Source organism: Eublepharis macularius, chromosome 1 (genome assembly GCF_028583425.1).
Source record: "Eublepharis macularius isolate TG4126 chromosome 1, MPM_Emac_v1.0, whole genome shotgun sequence".
NCBI lineage: Eukaryota > Metazoa > Chordata > Lepidosauria > Squamata > Eublepharidae > Eublepharis > Eublepharis macularius.
In genome coordinates, this window is record NC_072790.1 from 108,069,513 (window position 1) to 108,096,267 (window position 26,755).

The window sequence follows — 26,755 nt, forward strand, 5'->3', positions numbered from 1 at the left end:
TTCAGTATGGTTGCATCATTGAGCTGCCACATCTTCAGTATTGCAGGCATAAAGGTTTGGATCCAGTGATAAGAATTCATTCTGCCAGTGAATCTTTCCATTGTTCCCCTTCCTCAATCGGTCCTTTCTCACTGAGGAAGAAAGTAGATGTCTGCGGTTATACGACCCATACTGGAGTTAGCCAGAAAAAGTAGGAAAGTTCATCCCCCCCGCCCCCCCTAAACTCAACCTCTTCCCTACCTGTGAGGTCATTAGTTCCCTTGGGGATGGAAAAGTCTGCGTGAGTGGTGAGGGAGATCTGCAGTGCTTAGCTCATGGTTCACTGAACCAACTCAAAATAACCACATTGCTTTTACCCTTCATCGTACCTTTCATTGTGTTTCTGTAGTTCAAACCAAGGAAGTTCTTCTTTGTTGGAGGTCTACACTTGTGCTTTTTAAAATCTAGCATTCTGCTTTATTTGTGATAAAAAGGGATATTTGAGCATATACAAAGAAACAAAAGCTTTCTGCGTGCCATAAGGGGGGAGAGAGCATTTGCAAGAAAATCATTAGGATACCAGGAGGACTAAGCATGTCTCCCAGTGTTTTTAGGCAACCTGTCATATTGTCCCAGAGTATAAAAACAGGCGATACACCAGATTGTCTCGTGCCTATCTGCATTTGTTTAGTGTGTTAAAATTATCTAAATTGGGGTATAGTTGCAACTTGGTTCTTTCCAAGAGCAGTATGTGATGCTGAATAACCAACCTGTGTCACTGTAATCAAAACGACCCTGTACCCTTGGCTTCAGGATCTATCTGAATGTTTATTTCAGCCCCTTCCAGCAGCTTCAAAGCAAGTGTACTATTGTGAAAAATAAAAATAGCAGATGTCTCAGAAATAGGGTAGAATGAGAGAAATAATGGGATATGGTCATTCCTGGGTATACGCTCAACAGGCAGGAAGATGTTGCAGTGAATAGCAAACAGGAGACAGAGTGAAGTAAGTGGAATGAACTCATCAGAAGCAATATGGGTAGAAATACTGGCCATAACAGATATTTACTCTTTCTAGGATGTGAGCTTTCATGAGACAAATTTGCCTTTGTCAGACTCTCAGCTCTATCTGAAAATGGGTGTGACTGTGTACTGTTGCCTGCCTGATCAAAGCCTTGAGGTTTTCAGTTTACAAGAAACATCAAAAGGATGACGTAAGGTGCTTTATAAGGTAAAGCACATGAGAGGGAGAGAGAGGGTTGATCTCCCAAAATACTACAACTCAAGGGTATTCAATGAAGCTTATGGACAGCAGATTAAGAATGGACAAAAGGAAATAGTACTTTATACAATGAGTAATTAAAATGTGGAATTTTCTTTCAGAGGATGTAGTGATGGGCACAGGCATTGACAACTTTAAAAGGAGATTTGACAAATTCATGGAGAATAAGTCTGTCAGTAGCTATTAGCCATAGTGACTAAAGGGAACCTTCAGATTTAGAGTCAGTAAACCTCATCAGAGGCAGGCCTTTGCTGGCCACTGCGTGAGACAGGATGCTTAACTATTTGGACCACTGCTCTGGTCCAGCAGGGCTCCTTTTACATACATTAAGAGGAAGGCAGTGAAAGGCAGGGTAACTTCTCACAGTGGCCTTAGTACCATCATGTTTAGGCTACCTTGCCTGCAGCAGCAGGTACCTACCCCATGTTCTAATTTACAACATGATAGCCTCCATTCTTAAAGCTATTCTTAAAAAACTACATAGTCATGGACATTCTTCTATGACACTGACCAGTTGTACAGCAAAATTCAACATCCAGCTGCTATGTGGTAGTCAGGAAGCCATATTAACATAGAAAGTATTTTACTAGACTCGTGCAACAGAAGAAATATATCTGAACATTTATTGATTGGTACAGCATACATTCACATTCAAAATGGCTACACATTTAATATTAAACCTACCTTCAACTGTATTTTTCACACTGAACGTAATCAGCATGTAAGTATACATCACAATGTGTTTTGAATAAATTTAATAAGCAGTGTATCCAGTAGTAGGATTGCTACAGAAACTGAAATATAGTTCACTTCCAACTGGACAACCTTAAAATTGGAATAAGCCAGAACTGTACTTTCAATTAAAGCAACAAGCATGATATTTAAGTTCTTAAAGTATACTAAATTACTGGATATGCAGACAAAGGCATTCCCCCAGTAAAAATCTATGTGCCCATTGCCAGCAATGAAAGACATGCTGCATATGAACCAGTATCCTTGCAGAGACCAGCAATAAAATGCAGATGTTCTTTAAATGCAAATTAATACTAATCTCATCGGCTTATCCTGTAAAAAATATTTCTGAAGAGCACAACTTTTCAAAGGATGCTACAATAACCCAAAAGGAACAGTTTTGGAAGAATAGCATAAAAAGCATTGTTAATGTGTTTGCAAACCGAAAACTAAAAATCAAATGCTGACAGCAGGAGTCCATTTTCTTGGTGTGTTCTATTGCAAACAATGGTATACCACTACAGTTAACAGCACTAGAGGGACACTAGTTTGAGGCTTCAGTTCCTGCAATTATCACTTGGCTAAATATCTTCAAACACTGATTGAGTTTATTTTAAAAGATGCACTACCAAAATGATACAAAAATGAACAAGCTTATATATATTCTATACACTTTTAATAACTAATATTACACTGCAATGCACATTATTTTTTTAAAAAACAAACCAGAGCAACATGATAGTTATTTTCACATCCAGAAACCTCATGCGAGAGTGTTCAAATTTGAAGTGCAAATTTGTAGTAAACATTTCTCTCCCCATCCCTCTAATGCAAGACCTGTACTTGGTACAAAGCAGCACCAACTACAGAATGCAAGGGCCATGCAGCTCAGACTCTTCCCCAGTGACAGAAAACTCCTAGTAGAAATACGTTTCAGAGTAAGCGTTTGAAAACCCAGAATTTGAAGGAAGTGGCTGCTGAGCTAATGTTCCTTCGCTCCCAAAAAACAATCCATGGCTTCCTCCTCTTTCAACAAAGGCTGGACATTCTTTTGCTCCTGCTGGTCCTCATTCAGGAAGCTCAGGCTTCCAGCTTCCACTGGTCAATGGTAAAATAAGATGAGACATACCTTCAAGCATCAGACCTAAACTCAGCCTCTCCCAAGTAACCGGTAGCCTTAAAGCCTTGCCGCCATCAGCTCTCTCTCATAGCCTTAATTTCTTCATCTTTCTAGTACACACATCTCGGTTGAAAGTAGGATTATATACTAATACATGAGCTGCACCAAAATTAGTACTGGATTGCAACCCTGCAAATGAAGGGCCAAGAAGATTGTCAAAGGCAGCCCTGGCTTGTAGTTTTCCTAACACTTGGTGGTTATCCATGTAATTATAGCAGCAAATATTTGGCGATAAATCCAGTCCTATTTATACACATTGCAAATACTTTTCATTAAAAAAATCTTTCAGCACAAGAACTAGGCATACCCAAGCAGTGAGTAGTAGGGCTGAGCCAAATTTTCATGGGGTTAAGTATTCAAAGCATTTTGTGGAATGCGCATTTTTCTGCAAAAAGTCAGGACTCTAAAATACTGTCCTTTCATTGCAAACAGGTCTACAGATTGCTTTCCTTAAAATGGATACTTCAGAACACTAAAGGAAGGAATCTCCTTTGCAATATGTGGATCCTAGTCCTCCTGCAGTTACTAAGAGAAGGGGAGGAATATACTGCTCAAAGAAACAGTACTACAGTTGCCACTTCAAAGGAAGATAATATTTTTGAACCATGGTCAGTTGCCATTCCTTCCCTGCTCCATGAAATAGGACCCTCCTAATTCCATTCACTCACAGTATTTTGTAGTAAGATGCAAACTAGATGTATTTAAACTCCAAACTACCCCAATCTCCTAGAATGACAGGAGGAGAAATCCAGTTTTCAAAGCAAATGGGGTGCACAGGTGAGGCGAGTCAAGCTCTCTCCCACCACTCCCATGGTTTACATCCTTGCAGCCCTTCAGCCAGTGTCACTTTCAGTAGAGAAACCCAACTGAAAGAGTAGAATATAGTAAAGGGTTTATAGGATGATAAGCCACGGGCAAGTGAGGCTTTTGTGCCTGCTTTTAAAACAGTGTCTGTGATCCTAAGGTTCTGGTCAGCAAAGGAAAGCGTCTGATGAAATGGTTTTTCTGACTGTGCAGGAGGGAAGGGAGATTTTTGGCAAATCCTGCCTCCTACTGCAGACTCCCGATTTGCTCCCAGGAAGAGGGGAGCAGCAGGGAAGCAGAACTCTGCCTGCACTGCTGAGGATCCAAGCTAATAGTTCCACCCCCAGTCGTCTTTTTCTATACAAATGGAGAAACACTCAGAAAGGTCACCATCATATCTAGCATACCTGTAAGTGAATCTTGTAGTAAGTGAGCTCAGCTTGGAAACAGTCACTGAAATGGCAAGATAACATGATTTAAATGTAACCATGCAGAACAAAGAGTAAAATGCAATGATAGTACACAACACTCATATTTACAACTTTGTAAGGAATACAGATAGCTTCAAGTAAGCAACCAAAACAACTTCTTTCAGATGAGATCCCTGGCTTAGTCAAAGTCACGGTTTGTTAGCACTAGTGGAGCCACCAAAGTCCACACATAGAGGACAATGCCAATCCAGCTGGAAGATATCTTCACCCAGACAGATGGCCACTTGCTGGTCATTGACTTAGAAGTAGGATCAGGGCTGGAAGAAAGAAGGAATGTTAATTTTGTTCTTTATATTATAAAAAGTAAGTCTAATCCCAAAGAATTTCTACTGAGTAGGAGAGGGAGGCGACAAGGCCCCACTCCTAAATATACAAGCCATTATCACTACTAGAACCAACACTGAAAATCTGTCAGTATCATTTGAATTTTTTGAAGTGCCATAATTTCCTATAAAATTTACATACCTATACCAGTTTGTTAGAGTCATCATGATGTACAGCGAAGCAAGAAAAAGCATGAAGTGAAAGAATGAGTAACTGTAAGTAACTCCATCTCTTTCGTTATCAATAGCACGGTGGAAATCATCTCCATCATCAAGGGAACCATCACTCCTGGGAAGCCCATCTTCTATCAGAGTTGATTCATCACTAGTCAGTGTCAATTTATTTACCTGGCTGTTATTGGATGTCCGGATGCTGTAGTCAGAAAAAAAGGCACTGTCACTGAATGCCTATTTTTAATAATTTCCAAAAAAAAAAAAAAGAAATTGAAAAAATGGTTTCCTAGAAGTTCTCCTCACCTTGAGTACAGCACACACAGCAAGAAAAGAATGAGCCCCACAATTCCTTGGGCATCCCACCAATGGACAAATTGGCTCTGGCTTTGAGTGCTTGTGGAATTATAGCCAATTATGCTCAGCAAGCTTGGATTGCATCGTCTATCTGTGTTGGCAGAGACAGAAAAATGAACATTAAATTTTGCTCAGTACTTTTTGTCTCCCTGAACATGAATCTGTTCTTGTAACTAAAATACACACACCCTAAGAAGTAGGGAAAGATGAGGATAAGGAGATTGCAGTTTCAGTACATTCGAAATGGACTGGGCATATATAGAAGACGGCTTTGGTGTGGCACTAGGGAAAACAGCTGATGCACAGCAAAAGAGGGGTGGAGCAAGCAACAGAACACTGCGGGGGCAGAGGATCTGTGTAGCTTAAATGCCAACATTATTTGAATGGTTCCGAGGCAATTAATAGTACTTCTCAGTATAAACCAGTGCGTTTGAAAGGTTTAAAGTATAATAGATACGTAAACTGTGTAGTAACATCTCAATCAAAAAGAAAATGCATCATATATAAATGAGAGACAGACTGGAGGGAATCAACAGATTAATAACACCCTACAAACCTGTTCTACCAGAATCACAGGCAGATATATTGTTGTGTATAGGACTTGAATTCAGGCTTGCCAGCTGACATTAAGTCAACAGCAACATTCAGAAAGATCAGCATAGGCAAAGATGTGCCTCTGCTCACTTTATTACTACTGCCTAATGGCAGAAAGAAAATCTTATTTGCTCATGGTACAAGACACTAGATAGCTTGACATTTATTTCTAGTCTCCAGAAACATAGAGAACAATTGGTGAATGTTAGCATTCAAAAAAAGTTTGTGGAAGTTACTCTAACAAGATTACTCAATTTTAATTCCTTTTTCCTAGAATAAAAGTTATGTTCAAACCTTATGCAAATACTTAAGAATTGGTTGTAAAGATGATAACATGGAACTATACCCACAAGCACACACAAAAATTGGAGTTCATAATCAGAAACTTGAACATTATTAAGCATCAATGTGAAATATTACATTAAGTTTTTGTAAAACAGAGGAGATAAAAGAATTCATGGCGGGTAGCTCGGTTTCCTATGAACTTCTTCAGCCTCTTCCCAACAAGACTTAAATCTCTTGCCTTGACAGAGGCCTACCATTGGATATTTACCACAAAGGGTTCTTCTCCTCTGAGAAAAGGAGGACATCTTGGTGGGCGATTCCTACCCTCTAATCAGGGAGGCAGAAACAAAGTCTTTCTGCTTCCTGTCTCCTTGGTGAGAGTCACCAATCTCCTCCATTCTGTCCACTCCCAAAGCAGTTAACAGTGTCCTAAACTATCAAATTCAATGTTCTAGAAGACAACAATCGAGAAAATATGCAGGTAATGAAACACTAGGACAGGAAGTGGTCCTGTTAAACAGATTATTGGAGAATGACAATGACTTTGAGGGAGACTAGATATCAGAGAAGGACCCTTTATGGTAAAGTATCCAATGGTCTGTTCTCCCTCTGAGGCGGAGAACAGCTTCATGGGACCTCCCAAAGCAGCATCCTCATTTTCTGGTTGGGTCATCATCTTCTGATTGTAAAATATGTTGCATCAGCTGACTTGTAGATGTTCATCTTGTAGTGTCTTACAAATGTGGATATTGATGACAAGATAGTCACCTTCAACTGTAGCATGTACGGCAAAGGCAACATTGGTTGCAGCACTTCAAACAGAATGGGTGGTAATCTTAGCCAGTATGTCTAATTTTGAACTTTGTAATTTTTTATGATGGTTGATTTCTGACATCCTCATTCCTTTATTAGGTAGACGGATGGAATGAATAAGGAATTGGTTTTCTTAATATGTTCTGTTCTGCAGATGAAGGTTTTTAGTGTGCATCTTAAATCTAATGTATGCCACAACCTTTCCTTAGGATGAGAGGGATTTAAGCAAAACAATGGAAGCCAGGTTTCCTGAGATCTATGGAAAGGTGACTTCACCTTCAGTTTAAAGGTAGGGTCTGTTCTCATGACTATTTGTTCTTATGGAAAATGCACAACTCAGGATTGACTGACAGCACACCTAGTTCTGATACCCTCCTTGCTGATGGGACTACAATATAAGAAACAGTGTTTTCATCCTCAGCCACTTAAGAGGGATTTCTAATAGGTTCAAAGGGATGTCTGGCGAGAGATGATAGCAAAGCTTGTAATTTCCATGTTGGAAATCTGTGTATTTGCGGTGGATTTTTTAGAGTAGTACCCTTGAGAAAGTGCCGTATACGTGGGTGTCTGGATAGGTTCATTCCCTGGAATCGTGGTAACACTGTCGTCAGAGCTGTGACCAGTTGTCTTAGTGAAGACAACTTGAGTGGCCATCTTCCAAAAAAGATAGAATAGATTTGATCTTAAGTTTCAAGGGGTCGACACCTTTTCTTCTGCTCTTGAAGGCCTTCCATGATGTGTTGTATATTCTGTTAGTAGAATGTTTCCTAGAAGCTAGAAAGGTGTTGGTCACCTCCCTGAAATAGCCTAATCGTAAGAATTGTTTTACTCAATCTAAAATGTAACCGCTCTAGATGTTGATGTCAAACTGGGCCTTGTTGAAACATGTCTAGAGATACTGGAAGGGTTAGCGGTGGACATGTTGACAGTTGCTGAAGGGTGGAAAAACTATGGATGTTGAGGCCAATACCTTGCTACTACTATGATGTCTGCTTTCTGTTTTTTGATCTTCCTAATCAATTTTGGAAGAACCAGGATGGGAGGATAGGCAAACAGCAGATCACTTTGCCACTGGGACAACAAGGCATCAGTTACTTCGTCTTTGGGATGGTAATGCCTGGTGAAGTACCTGTTCACCTGATGGTTGGTTGGTGATAGATTTACCAGGGGAAGACCGAAGTGTGTTGTGATGAACTGAAACAGATCTTTCTTCAGGGATCATTCCCACTCCCGAATAGTCTATCTGCTGAGCCAATTCCCCTGGAGATTCATTAATCTCTTGATCTGCCTTGATGAATGCCAGGTTCTTGTCTTCCTACACTAAGAACTTGATTGCTTCCTTGTGTAATGCTGAAGACCTGGATCCTCACTGTTTGTTGACGTAAGTTTTGACCAATATGTTGTCTGTTCTGATTAGGACATGTTGATCTAGTATTCATGGGCTGAAGTGTGTAGTCTAGATAAATCGCTCAAAGTTCTAATAGGTTGGTGGGAAGGCTCATCTTGCTGTCGACCCTGCACTGGTGAACCTTCTAGTACTGCTCCCCATCTGAATAGACTGGCATCTGTGAAAATCTGTTTTATTACTGTACTGCAGTATTGCTTTCTTTGCAGAAGACTGGGCATTCTAGTCCACCATATGAGGCTGGTTTTTACTGCCAATAGGACCCAAATGGAAAGATCTTTCTTGTTCATAATTTGTAGCTGAAAATGTCTCAGCTGTTGCTGTAAGGGTCTAGTATGTAGCTAACCCCACTGGATGGCATTTATGCTCAAAATCAGCAGGCCCATCAGTTTCACGAGTGTCACCAATGATGAAAACCTGGCCTTGTGATCGCTTGTGGTATTTTCTTCATTTTCTTTGCCTTTGTTTCAGTTAGGAAGAGGCAATTTCATATTGTGTCTTGGTGCGATGTTGTCTCAGAGCTTGACCTGATTAACAAGTTGTCCAGATAAAAGGGTACATGAATGCCTTGTTCCTTTAGTTTTACACCTGGTTTGATCAAGAACTTCATGAAGACCCTTGGTGTCATTGAGAGGCTGAATGGATGTGCTCTGAACTGCAGATGGAACCCCCGTATCGAAACAGAGGAATCTTTAAAAAAAGAAATTGGAATGTGGAGATACACTTCTGTTAGATCTAATGAGATAAGATAGTCCTCTGGTAGTAAGGATTCTGAGATGGATTTCAGCATTTCCAATCTGAAGTGCCTCAGTTTGATGAACTTGTTGAGATACTTCTAGTCTCATATCACCCTCCAATCTTTGTTCTTTTTTCGCACCATGAAGAATATGGAGGATACTCTTTGTCCTTCACATAGGTTCTGCAAAACTTTCCTCAATCCTTGGAAATGGGAAAAGCAAGGCATTGTTCTCGTGCAGATCTAATGAATTCTATGGAGGCTTGTCTAGAAGAGTCCCAACTTGGTCTTCTGTTGCCCTTGATGAATCTCAGTAACGCTCTTTGAGAACGAAAGGAGTAGTTCCCAAGGAGTCTCCTGACAGTGTGACTCAAGTGTCTTGGGCATCACTTTTTTCTTCTCTCTGGTTTCAATAAGGATCTTGTCAAGAGTATCCCCGAATAGACTGTTGCCCTGAAAATGAATAGGCTGGAAGTCAGCTTGCCAGGCCCAGAGTCATAAGTTCTTCTGGTGGCTGCTGAAGATGCTATAGCCCTGAATGCGAAGATTGGGGAATCTTACTTTGTATCTGCTGTGAATGAGTTGGCTTTGAGAACTCTGTCGGCTCTCTCCACTTGGCAAAGGTTGCTGTTTGGGATGAGCTGAAGAGATTTTCTAGACCAGACCATAGCTGCTCTTGATATTATCAAAGCAATGGCAGAGGTCTTGATGACCCTTGAAGTGGCTTCATGAACTTTTTTAGGGTGAAGTCAGCCCTTTGTTTAGGCTGTCCTGAGTCATGCCCTCACCATCTTCTGACAGTAGTTCAGATGACTGTAATATTGCTACTGGAGCATCCACTAGTGGGACCTGAAAAAACTGATCAGTAAATGATGGTAAAGCATACAGTTACTTAATAAAGATTAAAAACTGCCTATTGGCCATAGTTTTTGCCCATTCCATCTTTAATTGCTTCTCAAAAAATGCAGGGAAGGGGGAGACCTTCTCCACTATGCTCGACCTAGCGAAGAACTGTTTATTCCCCTTTGGTCTGCTCTTGGGTTCTGAAGTAGATCGACCTATTTCTTTTTCTGATGGATTCTCCTAAAGAGCCAAGGCTGCCATGGTCTTGGATTGGGGAAACTGGTAGTCCTCTGATTTAAAGAACTTTAGGGGTAGTTCTGGGGGTTTTATCTCATCCTCTTCTGGGATGTTGTATGTCATATTATATTGTATATTATGTGTGTAAAGTGTCGTCAAGTCACAAGTAATTTGTGGTAACCCCTGCTGGGGCTTTCAAGTCACGTAGAAAGCAGATGTAGTTTGCCATTGCCTTCCTCTGCAGAGTCTTCCTTGGTAGAGTCCCATCCAAATACTGATCTTGTCTAGCTTCCAAAATCTGACAGGATCAGGCCATACCGTGCCACCTTTTTGACTTTCACTATCTGCATAAATTTCTGTTTCCCACTGAGAGTTCTCTCTCTATTTTTCTGGTATAGGTTTCCTTTCTAGCTACGTTAGTGGGCCAGCTAGGTTTCCCTTGTATGAAATTGTCCCTTCTACATTTCCCTGTTTGGGAGGGGAAGGACAGGAGAATGAACCAGAGGGAGATCTCTCTTCTCTCAGCACTTTGACAAAAATTGGCACTCTCTTTCCTCATAGTTTGGGTAATCAAGTTTAGGAAATCCGAAGATAATATCACGGTTCCTGATCCCAATGCATTACTCACAGGTAGTCCTTCAACATCATTGCTGGATCCTGGAGCTGTTGCTATTTGAAGATCTGCAAAAACGGCTTGACTGGCTCTCACTGGGTCTTACGCCCATTGATTGGCTTATGGATGTGCTAAACCACTCTGCAGCTACCCCCTGGTTGGTTGGCAAGGTTTCCCAAGTCAGAAGGGCCAGAAATGGCTACCGTGGTTTCCTTGGGTAGGGAGGAATGGCACCTCTTTTGGGCACACTTTTGAGCCTCTGATCTTTTTGCATTGTGAACAGTAGCTGTTACGGTCTCTGTGTGATCTGTACCAACTGCACTGGTGTTGTTACCGAGAACATCAGTGAATGGGGCTTCTAACTCTCTTTCGGAGAAGAAGCCGTCACTGCCCTAACAGTTTTCCATTTTAGAGCGATTGGGAAACACGCTCTGTAATGCTGCCAGATTTGGAGAAAATGGCCGCCATGAGTGATAAGAACTCCTGAATGAAGAAGTCTTTCCCCGAAGTTTCTTCGTGCAGAAACATGAAATACAGCAGATTAATGAAGGAATTAGAAGGAATTGATTAAAGGCATTAGAATTAGAAGTAAGCTGAAGAGAAGGAAATAAAAAACAAATAGGTGAGACAGCACCTATTCTAAACTGCTCTCTCTATCAAGGCTGGAAAAGAACTGAGGAGATAGATGACTCCTACCAAGGAGACAGGAAGTGGAAAGACTTTGTTCCGACCTCCCTGACTGGAGGGTAGGAATCACCCAGGAATATGTCCTCCATCTCAGAGGGAGAAAAGCCTCTTGTTCCTTCAGTATCAGTAAGATTGTTCTTAATTATTTGGAACTCTGGAGGACAGCACCTGACTTATGAATTAACATTTTGCCCAATATTCTGAAGTAGAATAGCTGTTTAAAACTAATGCAGTCTGGACTGTTATATTTACTTAAATATTTTTGCCCTTTATTTGAGCAAACTTATGACTAAATCACAAAGAGTTTTCTGCTGTAATGTTTCACTTATTAAAAACATTCGTATCCCACCTTTCTTTGTGGCTCAAGGAAGCTTCAAAATTACAAGGAGAATAATATAAAATAATGCCCTAAATAACCCCCACTCACCCCGCCTAGTATCTGCAGTCCATTATATGACTTGATATGATATAGAATATGGTAAAGGGTGATGCCATTTATTTACTCCAAGATATAAGTAAATTTTAGCTGTACAAATAATCATGAACATGAAAAAGGGTTTCAGCCAAAACAATTCCTGCATTATGCACATATATAAACATCATTATAGGACAACATAAAACGGAGGAGAATTTTGTAATCCACTTTGGTCTCCACTGCAGAGAGATATAGGGTATAAGAGAAGTGAATAAGTATTACATGATCAAATCTTACCTGGCTCATTGGTCATTGCTGCCCAGGTTAGATACATTGTATAAACTGTGATGACAGATGACTGTAACAACCCAGATCTTGGTTGTGATTCCTACATGCAGAGAGAACAAAGAAAAATAAGCCAAGAGTTTCACAAAGCAGTCCAGGTATTAGCCAATTCTCAACCAAATACTGAAACATACCTGAATTTTAGGCAAAATTGACATTATAGATGCTCCAATACACAGCAACATATTGACACTGATGAATGTCTTATTTTCAGAACAGCCATCTGGGCGAGTATAATAAACATAAAGTAGGACAATTGCCACCAAGGACAGAAGGTAGTTCAGGGCTGTGGCAGACAGCAAAGCTGTGGATAAGCAAACAAAGATATATTCAGACTTGATGAGTGCCTTTAAAGCAAGTTTTATTAGTATGCTGCTTTTTAAAAAAAATCATATGACCAGTTCATGAAATCCAACAATCAAGATAATCTCTGGAAGAAGAGCGTGCTAGCTGACAACAGACCTTAGCAGCATCACCTAACCAAAGCAATATAATTCTAAATCATTACTTCAACTTGGTGATGATTTATTCAGCCTGCAGATTACTGCAGGGCATGCTGCATCTGAAGGGTTCAATCCACACAAGGGCCACCCAATGATTATGGATCTTCCCCATTTTCCTCTCTCTCCAACAGCCATTTCTTACTCTGGGAAAACTGATTTCTTGGGCCTTTGAGACCCAACCAGAGTAAAAACCATGCAGATCAGGAGGCTGCAGTGGAGCAAAATTGCTCCTTTCTTCCTCTTCTATCATCAAAGCTGCAATCATGAAAAAGCAGAAATGACAATTTTGCCCCCTTCCTGTATCCCACTGAAGCCTCCTGACCACAGGGATCCCAAAAGCATGGGAATCAACTTTTCTGGGGTTGGAAATGGCTCCTGGAAAAGATCTACAACCATGAGCATTTTCCATTGACAAATCACTTAACCCAACCCATGGTGTGGGAAAACCTGTACTGAGCAACAGTGTGCAAGAATGTGATTCCATCATTTCTGATCAGGGGCAGAATGCATCCTCATCTTCTACAGATTAACACTGGGAGTTACGAAATATGTATCTCCCAGAACAGCAAGAGTGAAGGAACTGGAGGGGGAGATTCTTTGCTCAAGTATAATTGGACTGATTTTTCCACTACTATACTAAACAACTGATCAACATGCTTCTGATAATGTCAGGACCCTCTAAGAAATCCTTCCATCTTCGTGGCTTCTGTCCAGTTCCACAAAAATATCGCATGACAAGGAAGAGGGGTGCTTATATTACAGAAGACAACTCAATGAACAACAGTTATAAGAAAGTGTAACCCTGTTTTCCTAAGCAACTTGACTTCAAAGAGGAGCAGCACAGTGCTTTGTACTTATGAGTCCTTTAACCAAAATTTAATTAACATGGTAGATAAATACAGTCACCTACCAGCATACCAGCATCTTGAGTTTCCTTCCTCCATTTTTTCAACCCAGGATTCATTCCAAGAGTGGGCAAAATCAATTAGTAAAACCAGCTGGATAAGAATGAAGCAGAAAGCACCAGCCATGCCTACATAAAACCATACTGGGGAATTGGGGGGGGGGCAAGGGAAACACACATTAACTTCGTCATAAACAAAATCGTTCCTCAGTCCACATTTGTATTACTGACTGACAGATACAGTGCCAAAGAGTCACGTGTTTACAAGCAAAAAAACTAAGGTCTTCTCCAAGGAGTATACAATCTAAAAACCCAGATTAGAAAACAGAAGGAAGATGAGATGAACATAAGCAAATGCAACTGCTCATTGTAATGTTTTGGATCTAAACAGTTTGAATTTTATTTCTGCTTGCAAATGTGGGGTTTTAAAAAATTGTTACTGTAAGTTTAAATGCAAGCCTCTGAGGAAAGAAGTGGGGGCTGGATGGGTGATTGGAATCTGCTCTGATTGGATGGTAGCTGTATCCTAGAAGGTGGAGTGAACTATGATTTTTCAACTAGCATATTCATGCTAGTCGAGTCAGGCAAACTGCATGGAGCCTGAGAGAGGGTCTGTATCTGTCTGTTTCTGCGAGCAAGTTAACCAGCCAGGAGATTCTGGTTAAGTCAGTCTTTGGGTGTCTTAGAGAAAGGATTCTGGCTAAATCAGGCATGCTGTGTGGAAGCCTGAGAGCCTAATTCTGTCTAAATCAGGCAAACTTCATACGTGCCCGAGTCAGTCTGTGTATATTTGACTAGGTCAGGCATAGGGACCCCCATTCCCCATCTCACTGCTTACCTGGCTGGCAGGGGGGGGAAAGGTGTGGAAGGGCCTAGGAACTCTAAGCGCACTCCTGCATGGTCTGGAGGCTTTCCCTGTTGTGCTGGGAATGACGTCATCTCCAGCACAACAAGGAAGTAAAGGCCCCTGTGCAGGGGTACTTTGATAAAAATCAGCTCCCAACACTAGTTTGAGTAAGTTCCTCCCATGACCTCCCCAGTCTCTGGTTTGGGCCCCGAGGGACCTGGAAACCCTAGTCATGCTAATTGTCTAGAAAAGTCTGAGTTAATATATGTCTGTGCAGATGAGATGGGAGTTTATTCTGTTAGTGAAGATGAGATGTCTGTGCAGATGAGATGGGGAGTTTATTCTGTTAGTGAAGATCTGTATGGAAAATTAGTCTGTGTGACTGAGTCTGTGAATATACTTTCAAGATATAGTTATTTTTTGTACTTATAAATAAATAATACTTTTGTTTAAGACCAAAAAAAGAACCTTTCCCCCTCACAACTACTCTCATGTACTGATCATTCTGTCAAACTATAACCTTCCTATATTACCAGTTAAACTGAGGAGGTCTAAGGCACAAGCCTTTGATGGCAGTGAAAAACTTTTCAGGAAGTCAGGGAGGCAGCAATATACAGATCATACAAACACAAAAGGGAAGGTGTTCAAGGTAAAAGCTTGGGTAAAGTAGAGAACACATGAAGCTCTGTGTGTGTAGAAATACATGGAGTCTTGGTTGTTGACCTGGGCCCTCCTGAGGTTAAAAGTTTAAGGAAATGTAAGGAGGAGTTGGATTAAAGGTCCAGATGCAAAGGTTTTTAAAAAACAAACAAGCAAGTCATTACACTCATACTTAGCACTTCATTATAGCTGGGAAGAAGAATTAAGGCATTTACTCAGAGGTCCATTCACTTCCTCTGAAATGACAACTCATTACATAAACGTTTCAATTACAGCTGAAAATGAAGACTGGAACCTATTTGTGTTACATCATATTTAAAATGACTTAATACAATCATACCAGTTGTAAAGGGTCCCTCTGGAATGAAAAATGCACCAACCGTGATTGCAACTGCTGTGGCAAATTTAAAGAACCAGAATCTGAAAAATTCAACACAGAAGTATACAAGTATTTTAAGATGCACTTATACCTATCTGTTTACATATATAAAATATGTGAATTTGCATTTCTCAAAGCAGTAACATTTGAAGTATTATCTTTTATATAGCTTGCAGAAATTCCAAGAAAACCAAACTCCTGAAAACCTGACTATTTACAGAAGATACCAGTAAATGATGACAAGAATCTCCTTTGCTTATTATATTTCAATTAGGGCCTCTGGGCTGCAAACCGTCTACTTGGGCCTTAAAGACCTCTTGGTGCTACTAGGGGAAAACTGACTGTCTTGGACAATCAATTTCATCCAGAATTCTGTTCTTCTAAAACAAAAATGAGTCTCCAAAGGATTGTTTCATGGCTGACAGAATAACATACATGCAGTCAGAGAAAGATGGTGGCCTATGAGAATAATAAAAAACAAACGAGCACATCAGGATACACTACATGCAACTGCAAACTTGATCCATTCAAACTGTCCATTTCAGAATATTAGTTACACTGCTTGGACCTGCAGCCAAAGATTTGGACAGTTACCAAAAGTTATAATTCAGTCTCCATAATACTATAAGAATTGCTATGTTGGCTCAGTAATAGGTAGTCAGCTCTGCATGCTGAGGTTTCATTTCAAGCCACCAACAGATGGACTGGTCTGGTGGTTCTTTTTAAAATGTTGTGATTGCCAAGTTCGCAGAACGTGAACTAAAAAAATGCTAAAAAGCATCCCCAAGGAACAACCACAGAAGCCAACAGAAACACACTTGGGGATGAACTACTTATAAACTCGCATCTGATAATAATATGAATAATTTCTTTTATATATAAAGTGCTCAGTGCAATAATGTAAATGGTCAATTTGTAAATACACAAATATTCATATAACAATACAAAAATTCATTCCTCCATCAAGCAAGTAAATACAGGAGTTAAACTTATCGGTCAGACCGTATACCTCCAACAAAGTCACTCAGCGCTGGAAAAAAGTCTCTTAAATTGATGTTTGTTTATTCTTAACTTCCACACTGATCCAAACACCAGAGAATCCCACGGAGCCGTCAATTCAAACGATATGTGGGTATCAAAAATCTTGTGTGAATTCCAGATGAATAACAGATGAAGCTCAGAGAGTGTGGGGACCCAAAGATCCCTTATTCAACAGCTCAGATCATTGAAGAAGGTAAGTGGACCATAGTAAACACAAATAGTGACATCAATCTCTTTTGTTCTCCTCTACAGGTGGAATGAAACAGATGGAATGCGGGACCCCGAAGGATCCCCGACCTGGCCCTACAAGCAGCCAGTACAGACCGACCTCTGGCTGCTTTGAATGTACAGCACATGAGATTTTCTTTTTGAATTTTTGAAAATTTGTTATGGGTGGATTCTTTGTTGGCCCCTGAGGAAGTTCTTGCGGGATGTAACAAGCTGAATGATACTGCTGGCCCCTTGTAGGGCCAGGTCAGGGATCCTTTGGGGTCCCGCATTCCATCTGTTTCATTCCACCTGTAGAGAACAAAAGAGATTGATGTCACTATTTGTGTTTACTATGGTCCACTTACCTTCTCTGACAATCTGAGCTGCTGAGTAAATGATCTTCAGGTCCCCCCACTTTCTCTGAGCTTCATCTGTTATTCACACAAGATTTTTGATACCCGCTTATCATTTGAACTGACAGCTACGTGGGATCCTTTGGTGTTTGGATCAGTGTGGAAGTTAAGAATAAATGAACATCAATTTAAGAGACTTCTTTCCAGCGCCAAGTGACTTTGTTGGAGGTATACGGTCTGACTGATAAGTTTAACTCCCGTTAAACTTTGCTTGATGGAGGAATGGATTTTTGCACTGTTATATGAATATCTGTGTATTTACAAATTGACCATTTACATTATTGCACTGAGCACTTTATATATAAAAGAAATTATTCATATTGTTATCAGATGGGAGTTTATAAGTAGTTTATCCCCAACTGTGTTTCTGTTGGCTTCTAAGTTTGCACAAAGGGCTGGTTTCAGGCTTTTGTGCCTAATGGGACAGGACCTGTAGTGGTCCTACCAAAGATCTAGTCCCTCTAGATGGAAAAGGACAGAAACAATGCAGATGGCATGTGCATACTGGAGAAAGTGCCCTGTGTCAGAACGTACTGGATTGGATTCAAAAGTGGTAATCTGCTGGCATAACAGCAATTAGGGTAAAGGAAGGGCATTTCCATGGCAAAGGACAGAGGTTTTTTTTCCCCTTTCCACTGCAAATTCCTACTTTTATTCTTTGTGAGGGGCCCCCATGATTTGGGGATGCTCAGTGAACCATGAGAGGCAGGAAAGCCCCATGCTGAGCTTTACTCTACTTGTAGTACTTTGAATCCAACCCAATGTCTTCAGGCAACAGGCTTCTCCTTCAATTGCACATTATTTGCGTCACTTTAATCCAGTAGTCTGTACTCTATTGCACAATCAGTTCTTTTCTTCTTACCCGTTATGCACTGCTGCCCTTGGATCACTGCTGCTCTTCACTTTGATCATCAATAAGGAAAACAGGAGAAAGAACATAGCTATACCAAAGCACACTCGATATACTGCTTTGTACCCTACTAGTACATCACAATTTACGTGGCCTTCATCACAGAATCCTGGAATCTGTAAAAAACAGTACAAAATATTTTAACAAATTTTCACAAATAATTGGAACTTTTCATTTTGTAATTGCTAACTATTATTTTAGCAACTGCTTATTAAGAAAACACTCTGAACATCTGCATAAATAATGCAGGCTAGGGCTGCATTCATATGCTGCATTAAGTCAACATTATGCACAATGCTGGCTTAAGCCTGCATTCTTACTCATGTCACATGCAGGCTTTGTTCCAGCATCTACCTCCCCCCTGCCATGAGAACAATGAAATCTAAATTTAAAACAAACTGAAGTTATCCATGACATACAAAGGCACTCTGCTGGGATAATCAAAGTTAGAATCCTAGTTTATGTGGAAAAAACTAAAACAGGATTAAATAGTTATTTAGAATCCCAGTTTATGGAGGGAAAGTCAATTTTGGTTAACCTATGCCTGCATTCATATGTCACAATGTATTTTGCTATTATCCAAAACACCTTCATTTCACTCTCCGCAAGAAGGGAGGAGGAGGAGGAGAGACGCATGTGTGAGAAACCAGAAAAAGCTGGGCTCAAGCACATTACTGCTCAAAGCTGGCTTGACATGACATCTGAATGCAGCCTCTATTACATACGGTTTCTGTAACTGTAAATGATTTAATGAACACTTCTTTTTTTAATTGTATCTTCTAACACTAGAAGAGAGGCATGCAACAAGCTACATTTGTGCCCAATGTTGACTTTATTCATTTATCTTATTTATTTACTTCCATTCCCCACCTTTCTCTCCACTGGGGACCCAAAGCAACTTACATCATTCCCCCCTCCTCCATTTTATCCTTGCAATAACCCTGAGAGATAAGGTAGGCTGAGTATATGTGACTGGCCTGAAGTTACCAGCAAGCTTCTGTAGAAGAGTTGGGATTCGAACTCGAGTCTCCCAGTTTCTAGTCCAACATTCTAACCACTACACCAGGACCTGACAAAAAAAAATTGGATCTAGAAGCTATCTCAAAATTTTAGGGGCCAGACTCATCCACAAAAGATACAATATTTTCAGTGTCATGTGAGTTTTCGCAAGCAGGTCTCTGGAGAGGCAGCTTATGCCTTTCTGGAATTTGTTTCATTATTTACTTATTAAAAAAAATCTTACATCACCTTTTGGCTGCATGTGTGTAAAGCAATGCTATTAATACCTATAAATACTTATTTTTGTAAATATTAATTGTTGTAATAGAGAGTAACATCTTTCTAAATCCAATTATAGACAAAACACAGAGTCACCGATTTTCTGATAGAAAGTTTGCATTCTTTTGTTAAGAGCTTGTAAAATGGATACAGATTTGTTTACATATTTATTTATTGCTCAGTGTCACCTTTCTAAAAATAACAAAAGTTAACATTTGTAAAGCAGAAGCGTTTAAAACTTAAGAAAGTGAATCAGCAGCATCTCGTATGGTAATTTCACTTTGAAGTTTCTCTGTTTGAGAACTGCAACTTTTAGGTCAGTAATGGAATGTCCTAGATTAAGATGTTCACACACTGGTTTTTGAATATTGTGATTTTTTTTGTCAGATTTATGTCCATTTATTCTTCTGTGTAAGGACTGACCTGTTATCTTCACTTTTTTACCATTATCATCACTGTATTTCTTTTCAGACCAACATTTGTTTTTTAATGCACACATTCCAATTAACTGTAGCAGAAGCAGCTTATTTAAAATAGGACTACTCATATTAGTTACAAAACAGGCCAAGAGATAAAGGCACTACACTGGTTCATTAATGTAATGTCTGAATGCAGCCTAGGGCATGTACCATAAATTTGAGTATTTGTTTTTAAAACCCCACAAAATATAGCCCTCAGCTATGTTAGAAAGCCACATATATACTACACTGAGAGCCAGCATGGTACAGAGGACTAGAACCTGGGAGACTCAAGTTCAAATCCCCACTCTTCCATGGATACTCACTGGGCTTTTTTTTTTTTTGAGTTTTTTATTGTAATGTAATACATAACAAAAGTGTAGAGAGAGGAAGAAGGTAACAGTTGAGTAACGGAATTAACATCATAAACTATATACACAAGTTTGGCAACAAGCATACATAACAAAAACAGTTATTTGACCAGTTATTCTCTCTGCCTAACCTACTGCATAGGGATGTCATCGTAAGAATATATTGAAGGAGGAGAATGACACTGCAAGACTATTCGAGTCCCAATTGAGGAGAAAAGCTGGCTATAAATATCTAAATAAGTAGTAGGTTGGATCCAACATCTTCATTCAGTCTTACCTAATTGCCTTCCTTATTACAGTTCTCATCATGCATGGCTTTTGTCCACATGGATTGCATTATCCCCAGCATGGCATTTTTTGTGGTCAAAATATCCCCCCATTTTCAATCAGTGAAAAAAACTGGTTGGATCCAACCCATCGTCCATCATTCCTGGTTTGACAAACTAGCTGGTGGAAGCAGGCAGTTAATAACAACCATTGTTGTAGTTATTAAAAGACATTAACAGAATACAGACAGAGTGAGAAACCTAATTCATAATTAGCCCTCCACCTATGTATTCAAAATGCAAATAATATTCTTGAGTTTTCCTGTATGGAAGGGTAGTGCTGCATAGAAAGCTTTAGAGCAACAGTTTTGTGGAAGAAATAGAAGAGCCCAGGGAAATTCTGAACAGCTGTGTGTCACCAGTTTTATCATAATTCTCAGAAGAGTAAACTGACCTTCTTCAGCTGTTCTTCCATTCCTGGTATTAGCATCACACATGCTACACTCACTCCAAGGAGCAAGAAGAGTGCATATATCACTCTTGTTATAGTTGAATTATTACCACTGGGGCAGCATCGGCACAGCAGACATGGGGCACTGCCACACAAACATGGTATCTGATGGAAAGAAATTTTAAAAAGATAACTTTGAGAACTCATTTAAGAATGATGCAATGGATGTGACTACATTAATAGTATGTGGTTAAAATCTTTGCTTGACTATTGCTTTTACAGTGTCATCTTAAGTTGAATTACAGCCTTTTAAGCCTTGGAAGGGTATAACTGTTTAGGATGGTGCAGTTGGTTTCTCAGCATTAGCAGACTGTGTCCCATCAATATACTGTCATATATTATTTTCAATAGCAGAAGCTATAGTGTTTTGGTCTCCCTGGCTTTTATTTCAAGGGATGAGGTCCATATTAAAATTCACGCACATCTTTAGAGAAGCTTACTGAGCTCTTGATTTGATGTCCTTGCACCAAAACTGAAACATGGAAGAAGTCTTCCAAAAAGGTAGATATGTTATATCTACATCATGATACGATATTGCACAGCAGTCTCCCATAAATATTGCATGTTAACTAGCTTTGATTGTGTCATCTACAAAGGCAGCCTAGAGATTATTTATAAAAAGTGATTAGTCATTTCCCCACTGCCAGTTGTACTCAAGAAGACACATACCACCACCAGGTAACAACACATGGCAACATGGTCACTGTGTAACTTCCAATCTGACACACACTTGACATTATTTAACATCTATCTTCAAAATCATTTATATCAAACTGAGAAATTACTTTATTATATCCAGAGAAATCCATGAATGGCAATAAAATAAAACTGAAAACTTGCAGTTAAATCTTAAAATATTTTCTCTTATATAAATCCAGCTTCAATCAAAGTAAGTCTCAACTCTAGGTTCCAGAAGGCTTGAGCACACATTTACTTTTTACCATTAAAATACTTTTTCTTATTTGTACCCAATCCTATATGAAATACTAATGGAAGATGCGAAACAAATAAATATAAAAGAAATAGTCAATTAAAGAAACCTGCAATTAGTTTAACCTACAGATAGTAAGAAGCTTCTGGAAAATACTAAGACAAGAGTGACATGAGACTACCACCCCCAAACCCAAACCATGCATGTATGTATTCTCTGGCCATTCAAATATGGCAATAACTAGCTAAGAGTAGTAGCTCTTTTAACACTATCAACCAAGATGCAGCAGTGGGAAAAAAGGTCTCTAAGCTGTGTAGACTATAAGCCAGTTAAGCTTTTGTTGATTAGAGCAAGTACTGGAGGACTACAGGAAGCTTGAGCTTTTCATAATACAAGCAAGATACACAAGTTAAAACCCAATCCCATTTAGCAAGAGAACTCCATCAGGTATTTTCATTTAGTTTTTATACTCTAGAATGCAGAAACATTACAAACTTTGTGTTCTTGAAGCTGCTATTTAAGACATGACCTTTAGAAAACCAGTCTGTTATTGGCTGAATTCATTAAAACAAATAAAATGGAGCTTGTTTGTCACAGGTACAAACCTAGTTAACTGTTGAGATCCTATGATCCATTTCTCCCCCACCTCTGCACACTGAGATTGAAGACGTGTTTCCAACTAATGTCATAACACTTTAAGGTTTGTTTCTTTCCCAGTTAACGGTGATTCATGTGGTTAAGAATCCCCATATACAAGGGGGGAAAACCCTCAAGTTAGTTAAAGCGCCTGCAATCAAACATCACAACACATTGAAATTAGCTGAAAACATTAATCTTCAATCTTGGCATGCCAAGCTGCAAGGGGGTGTGTGTGAGCATGAGTACAACAATCAGCCTGGTTTGTATCTGTCACAAACAAACTTACTGGGCCATTAAGTATTAATATCCTAAATTTAAGGTATGGCTTATGTGTGTGGACAAATGAGATGGAAATGAAGTTGTATTCCTGAGGTGTATGAATGAGTAACATGCATCAGAACAGAGTACTCACATCTTTGAATGACTGACCATGTATAAAAATTCTTTCCTTGCATCTGAAACATGTCTCCCTCATATGTTATTATTTAGTGATTCTATTCTGTCTGCTGGAAGAGGTAATGTCGGGTGTATCTATATAACATTGTATATTTACATTGTTCAATACCCTTGTGAGTTGTTCTAGATGAAGAACAGAAATCACAATACATATATTTTGGGTAGAAATATTTGGGATGTTTTTCAGGCCCAAAATAATCAATACCAATTTGAGCAGCCTTTCAGCATGGCCAATAAGACTGTCAGCAAAATGAAGCACTGTTTTATTAAATGTCCCAATCCAATCCTCCTCATTCTACACTTACTATTCTGCAGTAGCAATTCACACCAGAGAGAAAAAAGGAACTTGTCATACATGTTTATGTAAACAAGAGGCAAATGCACACAGCTGATTTTCTACTATTGTGCAGATAGAAAGTAACTGTTTTTTTCTTCCCAAACTCAACATTTCCACTGCATTCATTTAATTGTGACACACCTGGACAATACTACTTTTAATGCAGGGCTTCTTAAAAACTTAAAAGACACAATGACAGTCCAATCGTATGCATACTTGCTCCAGTCTAAGTCACCTGAAATCAACGAACAGGTTGAAGTAACTGCATAGGATTGCACTATAAATCTGTTAATTATCCCTGTCAGGTATCAGTTGGTTACAGATTAAGACCATCAACCTGTATCTATGTGCATAAATGCATATTATTTCTACACGTTACAGCAGTAGAGGTTACCATTTTTTGCCAGAAATCTTGGAATGCTGTAAAAATGAGAGGCTATACTGAGATCACCAAATATAACAGATATTTAGCACATTAATATAGTACCTGGCAAATCTAAGAATACCTTAAGTGTGACCCTCTGGACAAGCAATATATATGGGCGGGCTAGGAAAACAGAGATAACTGAAAACGCCCATGGCCCAAACCTAACTAGACAACAGCATGATGGAGAGATGCCACAAAGCAGAGGTGTAGCAAAGGGGGAGCGCCCCTTTGCTGCTGCCACCTGCATCGGTGTACAGCGAACCAGGCGCTCCGGCGGCAGCACAGGTGGGGAGACAAGCTGGGAAGTGGGGAGGCAAGCAGAGAGGCAGGCTGCCTCCCCGCTCGCCTCCAGGTTCCTTCACTGGAGCCGCCAGGTGCCCTGCCAGTAGGGCAGGCAGCAGGGAGACAAGTGGGGAAGCGGGCTGCCTCCTCGCTTGCCTTCTCACCCCTTTGCCAGCGCTGCCAGGCAGCGCTTCAGGCAGGGAAGCTGGGAGGCCAGCGGGGAAGCAGGCTGCCACCTCTGTTGCCTTCTCGCTCCTTCACTGGCACTGCCGGGCACCCCAGCAGTGTGGCAGGCGGGGAAGCAGGAAGGCAAGTGGGGAGGCTGGCTGCCTCCTCACTAGCCTTCTCGCCCCTTCACTGACACTGCCAGGCGCCCTGGTGGCCTGGCAGGCGAGGAAGTGGGGAGACAAGCGAGGAAGCTGGCTGCCTCCTCGCTTGCCTTCTCATCCCTTCACCTGCACTACAGGGCGCCCCGGTTGTGCAGCAGGCGGTGAAGCAGGGAGGCAAGCGGGGAAGGCAGCAGCCTCACAGCTCGCCTTCTCATCCCTTCGCCAGCGGTGGGGTGGCAAGCGGAAAGGCAGGCCCGAGTGAAGGGGAGCGCCCCTGCACGATACGTCACTGAGGGGGAAAGAGAATCACCTCCTGCCCTGGGCGGCAGCAGACCAGGCTACACCGCTGAAACACAGCCCTCCCACAGGACAGCAAGGAAGTTACAACGCAAAAAGAAAAGAAATTACGCAGCTTTATCAAGTCATTAATTCTCATAGTTAACGATGGGGGGGCATATTGTAACTTATTACTGCGCTAGATGTTTTGAAAGATGCGCTTAATATTATAGACGGTTAATAAATAATCAATAGCAGGGATGGAACACAGCTTTATGCGAACAAAATTTAAAGAAAAGAAGCCCCTCCCGCCGCCCCCCATGGCCAGGGAGCATCTGCCGTGTAGTACAAAACACAAAGCGTTGAGACGAATCTGAAGCGGCTGCAGTCACTCTGCCCTTCAGTGCGCCTGCGCTCCTTGCTCCGCGGTCAGGTAGAGACGCCGCTTGCAACCCGCCCCCCCCCCCGCCCCCAACCCCCCGGCCCCTGAGGAAAAAGAGCGGAGGCGTCGAGAATCAAGCACATTACCCAGCTCGCCATGGAGCAAAGGCCCAGGACTGCCCCCATCTCGCTCCCTGTAGGCAGCTGAGTTGCGCGGCAGCCCTTTAAAGATGGAGGCGCCGACACAGTCAGATACTGAAGCCTTGTTTATTCCCCAGCCTGTTTCGTTGGGAGTCTTAGAGGCAGCGCATGCGCATCGTTTCTGTGTAACGGAAGAGGAAGCTCCTCTCTCGTCTCCTCCTACCACAGCCACTGCGGTGGGGCGGACCGAGGAAAGAACCAAGAGGATAGGCGTGGCGTCTAAGTGGAATGTTTCTCCGTCTCTCAGAAGCTAAGCACGGTCGGCCTTGGCTAATAATTGGATGAGAGACCTTAAAGGAAGACCTGGGTTGCGGAGCCAGGCAATGGCAAACCACCTGTGGTAGGCTCTTGCAATGAAAACGCCGGCAGGGGTCACCATAAGTCAGCTGTGACTTAAGGGCACCACTCACACATACACGTGTGCATGCACACATGTGCACACACAAAAAGGGCTGGGATGCGTTTGTCTTATTCCCCTGCAGGATTGCTACCTTTTCTGTGCAAGCAGATACTTGTTTGCAAGTTATAATGAACGCATGTACAAGTGATGTAGAGTACACTTCATTTTTCTGTATACATATGTGGAGTAATTCTCATGTTACATCAACACATCTACAATTGAATGCATGTTGTAAACTGCACGTTTATCCAAGTACTGATCCTCATTTTCTACAAAAAGCTAAAGATTTCAAATGTCTTCTGTACAGGCAGTGACCTATACATATAGGTTGTGACCTGGAAAGGGGCTGTGGCTCAGTGGAAAAGCCTCTGCTTTGCATGCAGAAGGTCCAGGGTTCAATTCCTGCAGGACCAGGCAGGCTATAGGTGATGTGAGTGACCTATACCTGAGACCCTGGAGAGTTGCTGCCAGTCTAAGCAGACAATAGTGACCTTAATGGACAGATGGTATTCAGTATAAAGCAGCTTCATATGTGTATAACCTGGTCATAATAAAAGTGGAAGACTGTGTTTGCTACTAGGATCAAGAAAAATGCTGAACAGGCATTATCAGGAGAGACCATATGCATCTGGGCTTTGTTTATGAAAATGTGAACAATGGTGGAGGAAGAGACCAGTCATATTGTCCTCAGGGGAAATGATGGGGTAAAATTGTATAAACAATGTAGAAGAATTTTGCCCGTCTCCATCACAAGAGATCTCGTCTCTGATGGAAGAAAAGGGCAAATGCCCTCTCCTCTGGGCTATTTACCTAGCTCAGAAACAGCAGCTTTAGAATCTCAGGGAGGGAGGGGGGGATTTGGCAGGAGAGAATCAATGGCTGGTGATAGAAAGAACACACCCCTTCTTATTCTGCCCTGCAAGTACACCCATCTGCACTTCAGCATGTGTGTTACGAGGCAAATAGAAAATTGGGAAGCCAACTTTGCCTCAAAACATATAGTACTGCCCTAACATCTGGAGGTCAGTGAAAGCCATGAAATGTATGCTCACTTT

The 26,755-nt window shown here is 40.9% G+C and overlaps 1 protein-coding gene across 2 annotated transcripts; it reads right to left on the bottom strand.

Moving 5' to 3' along the window:
- Positions 1-1,857: 1,857 nt before the first annotated feature.
- SERINC1 (serine incorporator 1) lies at positions 1,858-25,393 on the bottom strand. Of its 2 annotated transcripts, XR_008596779.1 has the most exons (11): positions 25,247-25,393; positions 20,985-21,146; positions 18,110-18,273; positions 15,545-15,624; positions 13,704-13,841; positions 12,425-12,594; positions 12,243-12,333; positions 5,267-5,408; positions 4,932-5,162; positions 4,383-4,723; positions 1,858-3,300 (listed from the first exon to the last, which is right to left on the bottom strand). XR_008596779.1 is itself a non-coding variant. In XM_054975640.1 (10 exons), exons 1-10 carry the CDS (start codon positions 25,283-25,285, stop codon positions 4,585-4,587), a joined length of 1,356 nt encoding a protein of 451 aa, XP_054831615.1. In that variant the 5' UTR covers positions 25,286-25,393; the 3' UTR covers positions 1,858-4,584. The 2 variants fall into 2 exon arrangements, 1 of the variants encoding a protein (XP_054831615.1); XM_054975640.1 differs by having other exon boundaries at positions 1,858-4,723.
- Positions 25,394-26,755: the final 1,362 nt, after the last annotated feature.

What these genes read in the sequence shown, in the direction of transcription:
- SERINC1 (XM_054975640.1), bottom strand. Translation starts at nt 25,285, where the DNA reads ATGGGGGCAGTCCTGGGCCTTTGCTCCATGGCGAGCTGG. An exon ending in TTTGCTCCATGGCGAGCTGG is followed by an intron (nt 21,147 to 25,246) that starts GTAATGTGCTTG and finishes TCTTTCCATCAG; the next exon opens with ATACCATGTTTGTGTGGCAG. An exon ending in CAATTTTGCCTAAAATTCAG is followed by an intron (nt 12,334 to 12,424) that starts GTATGTTTCAGT and finishes CTCTGCATGTAG; the next exon opens with GAATCACAACCAAGATCTGG.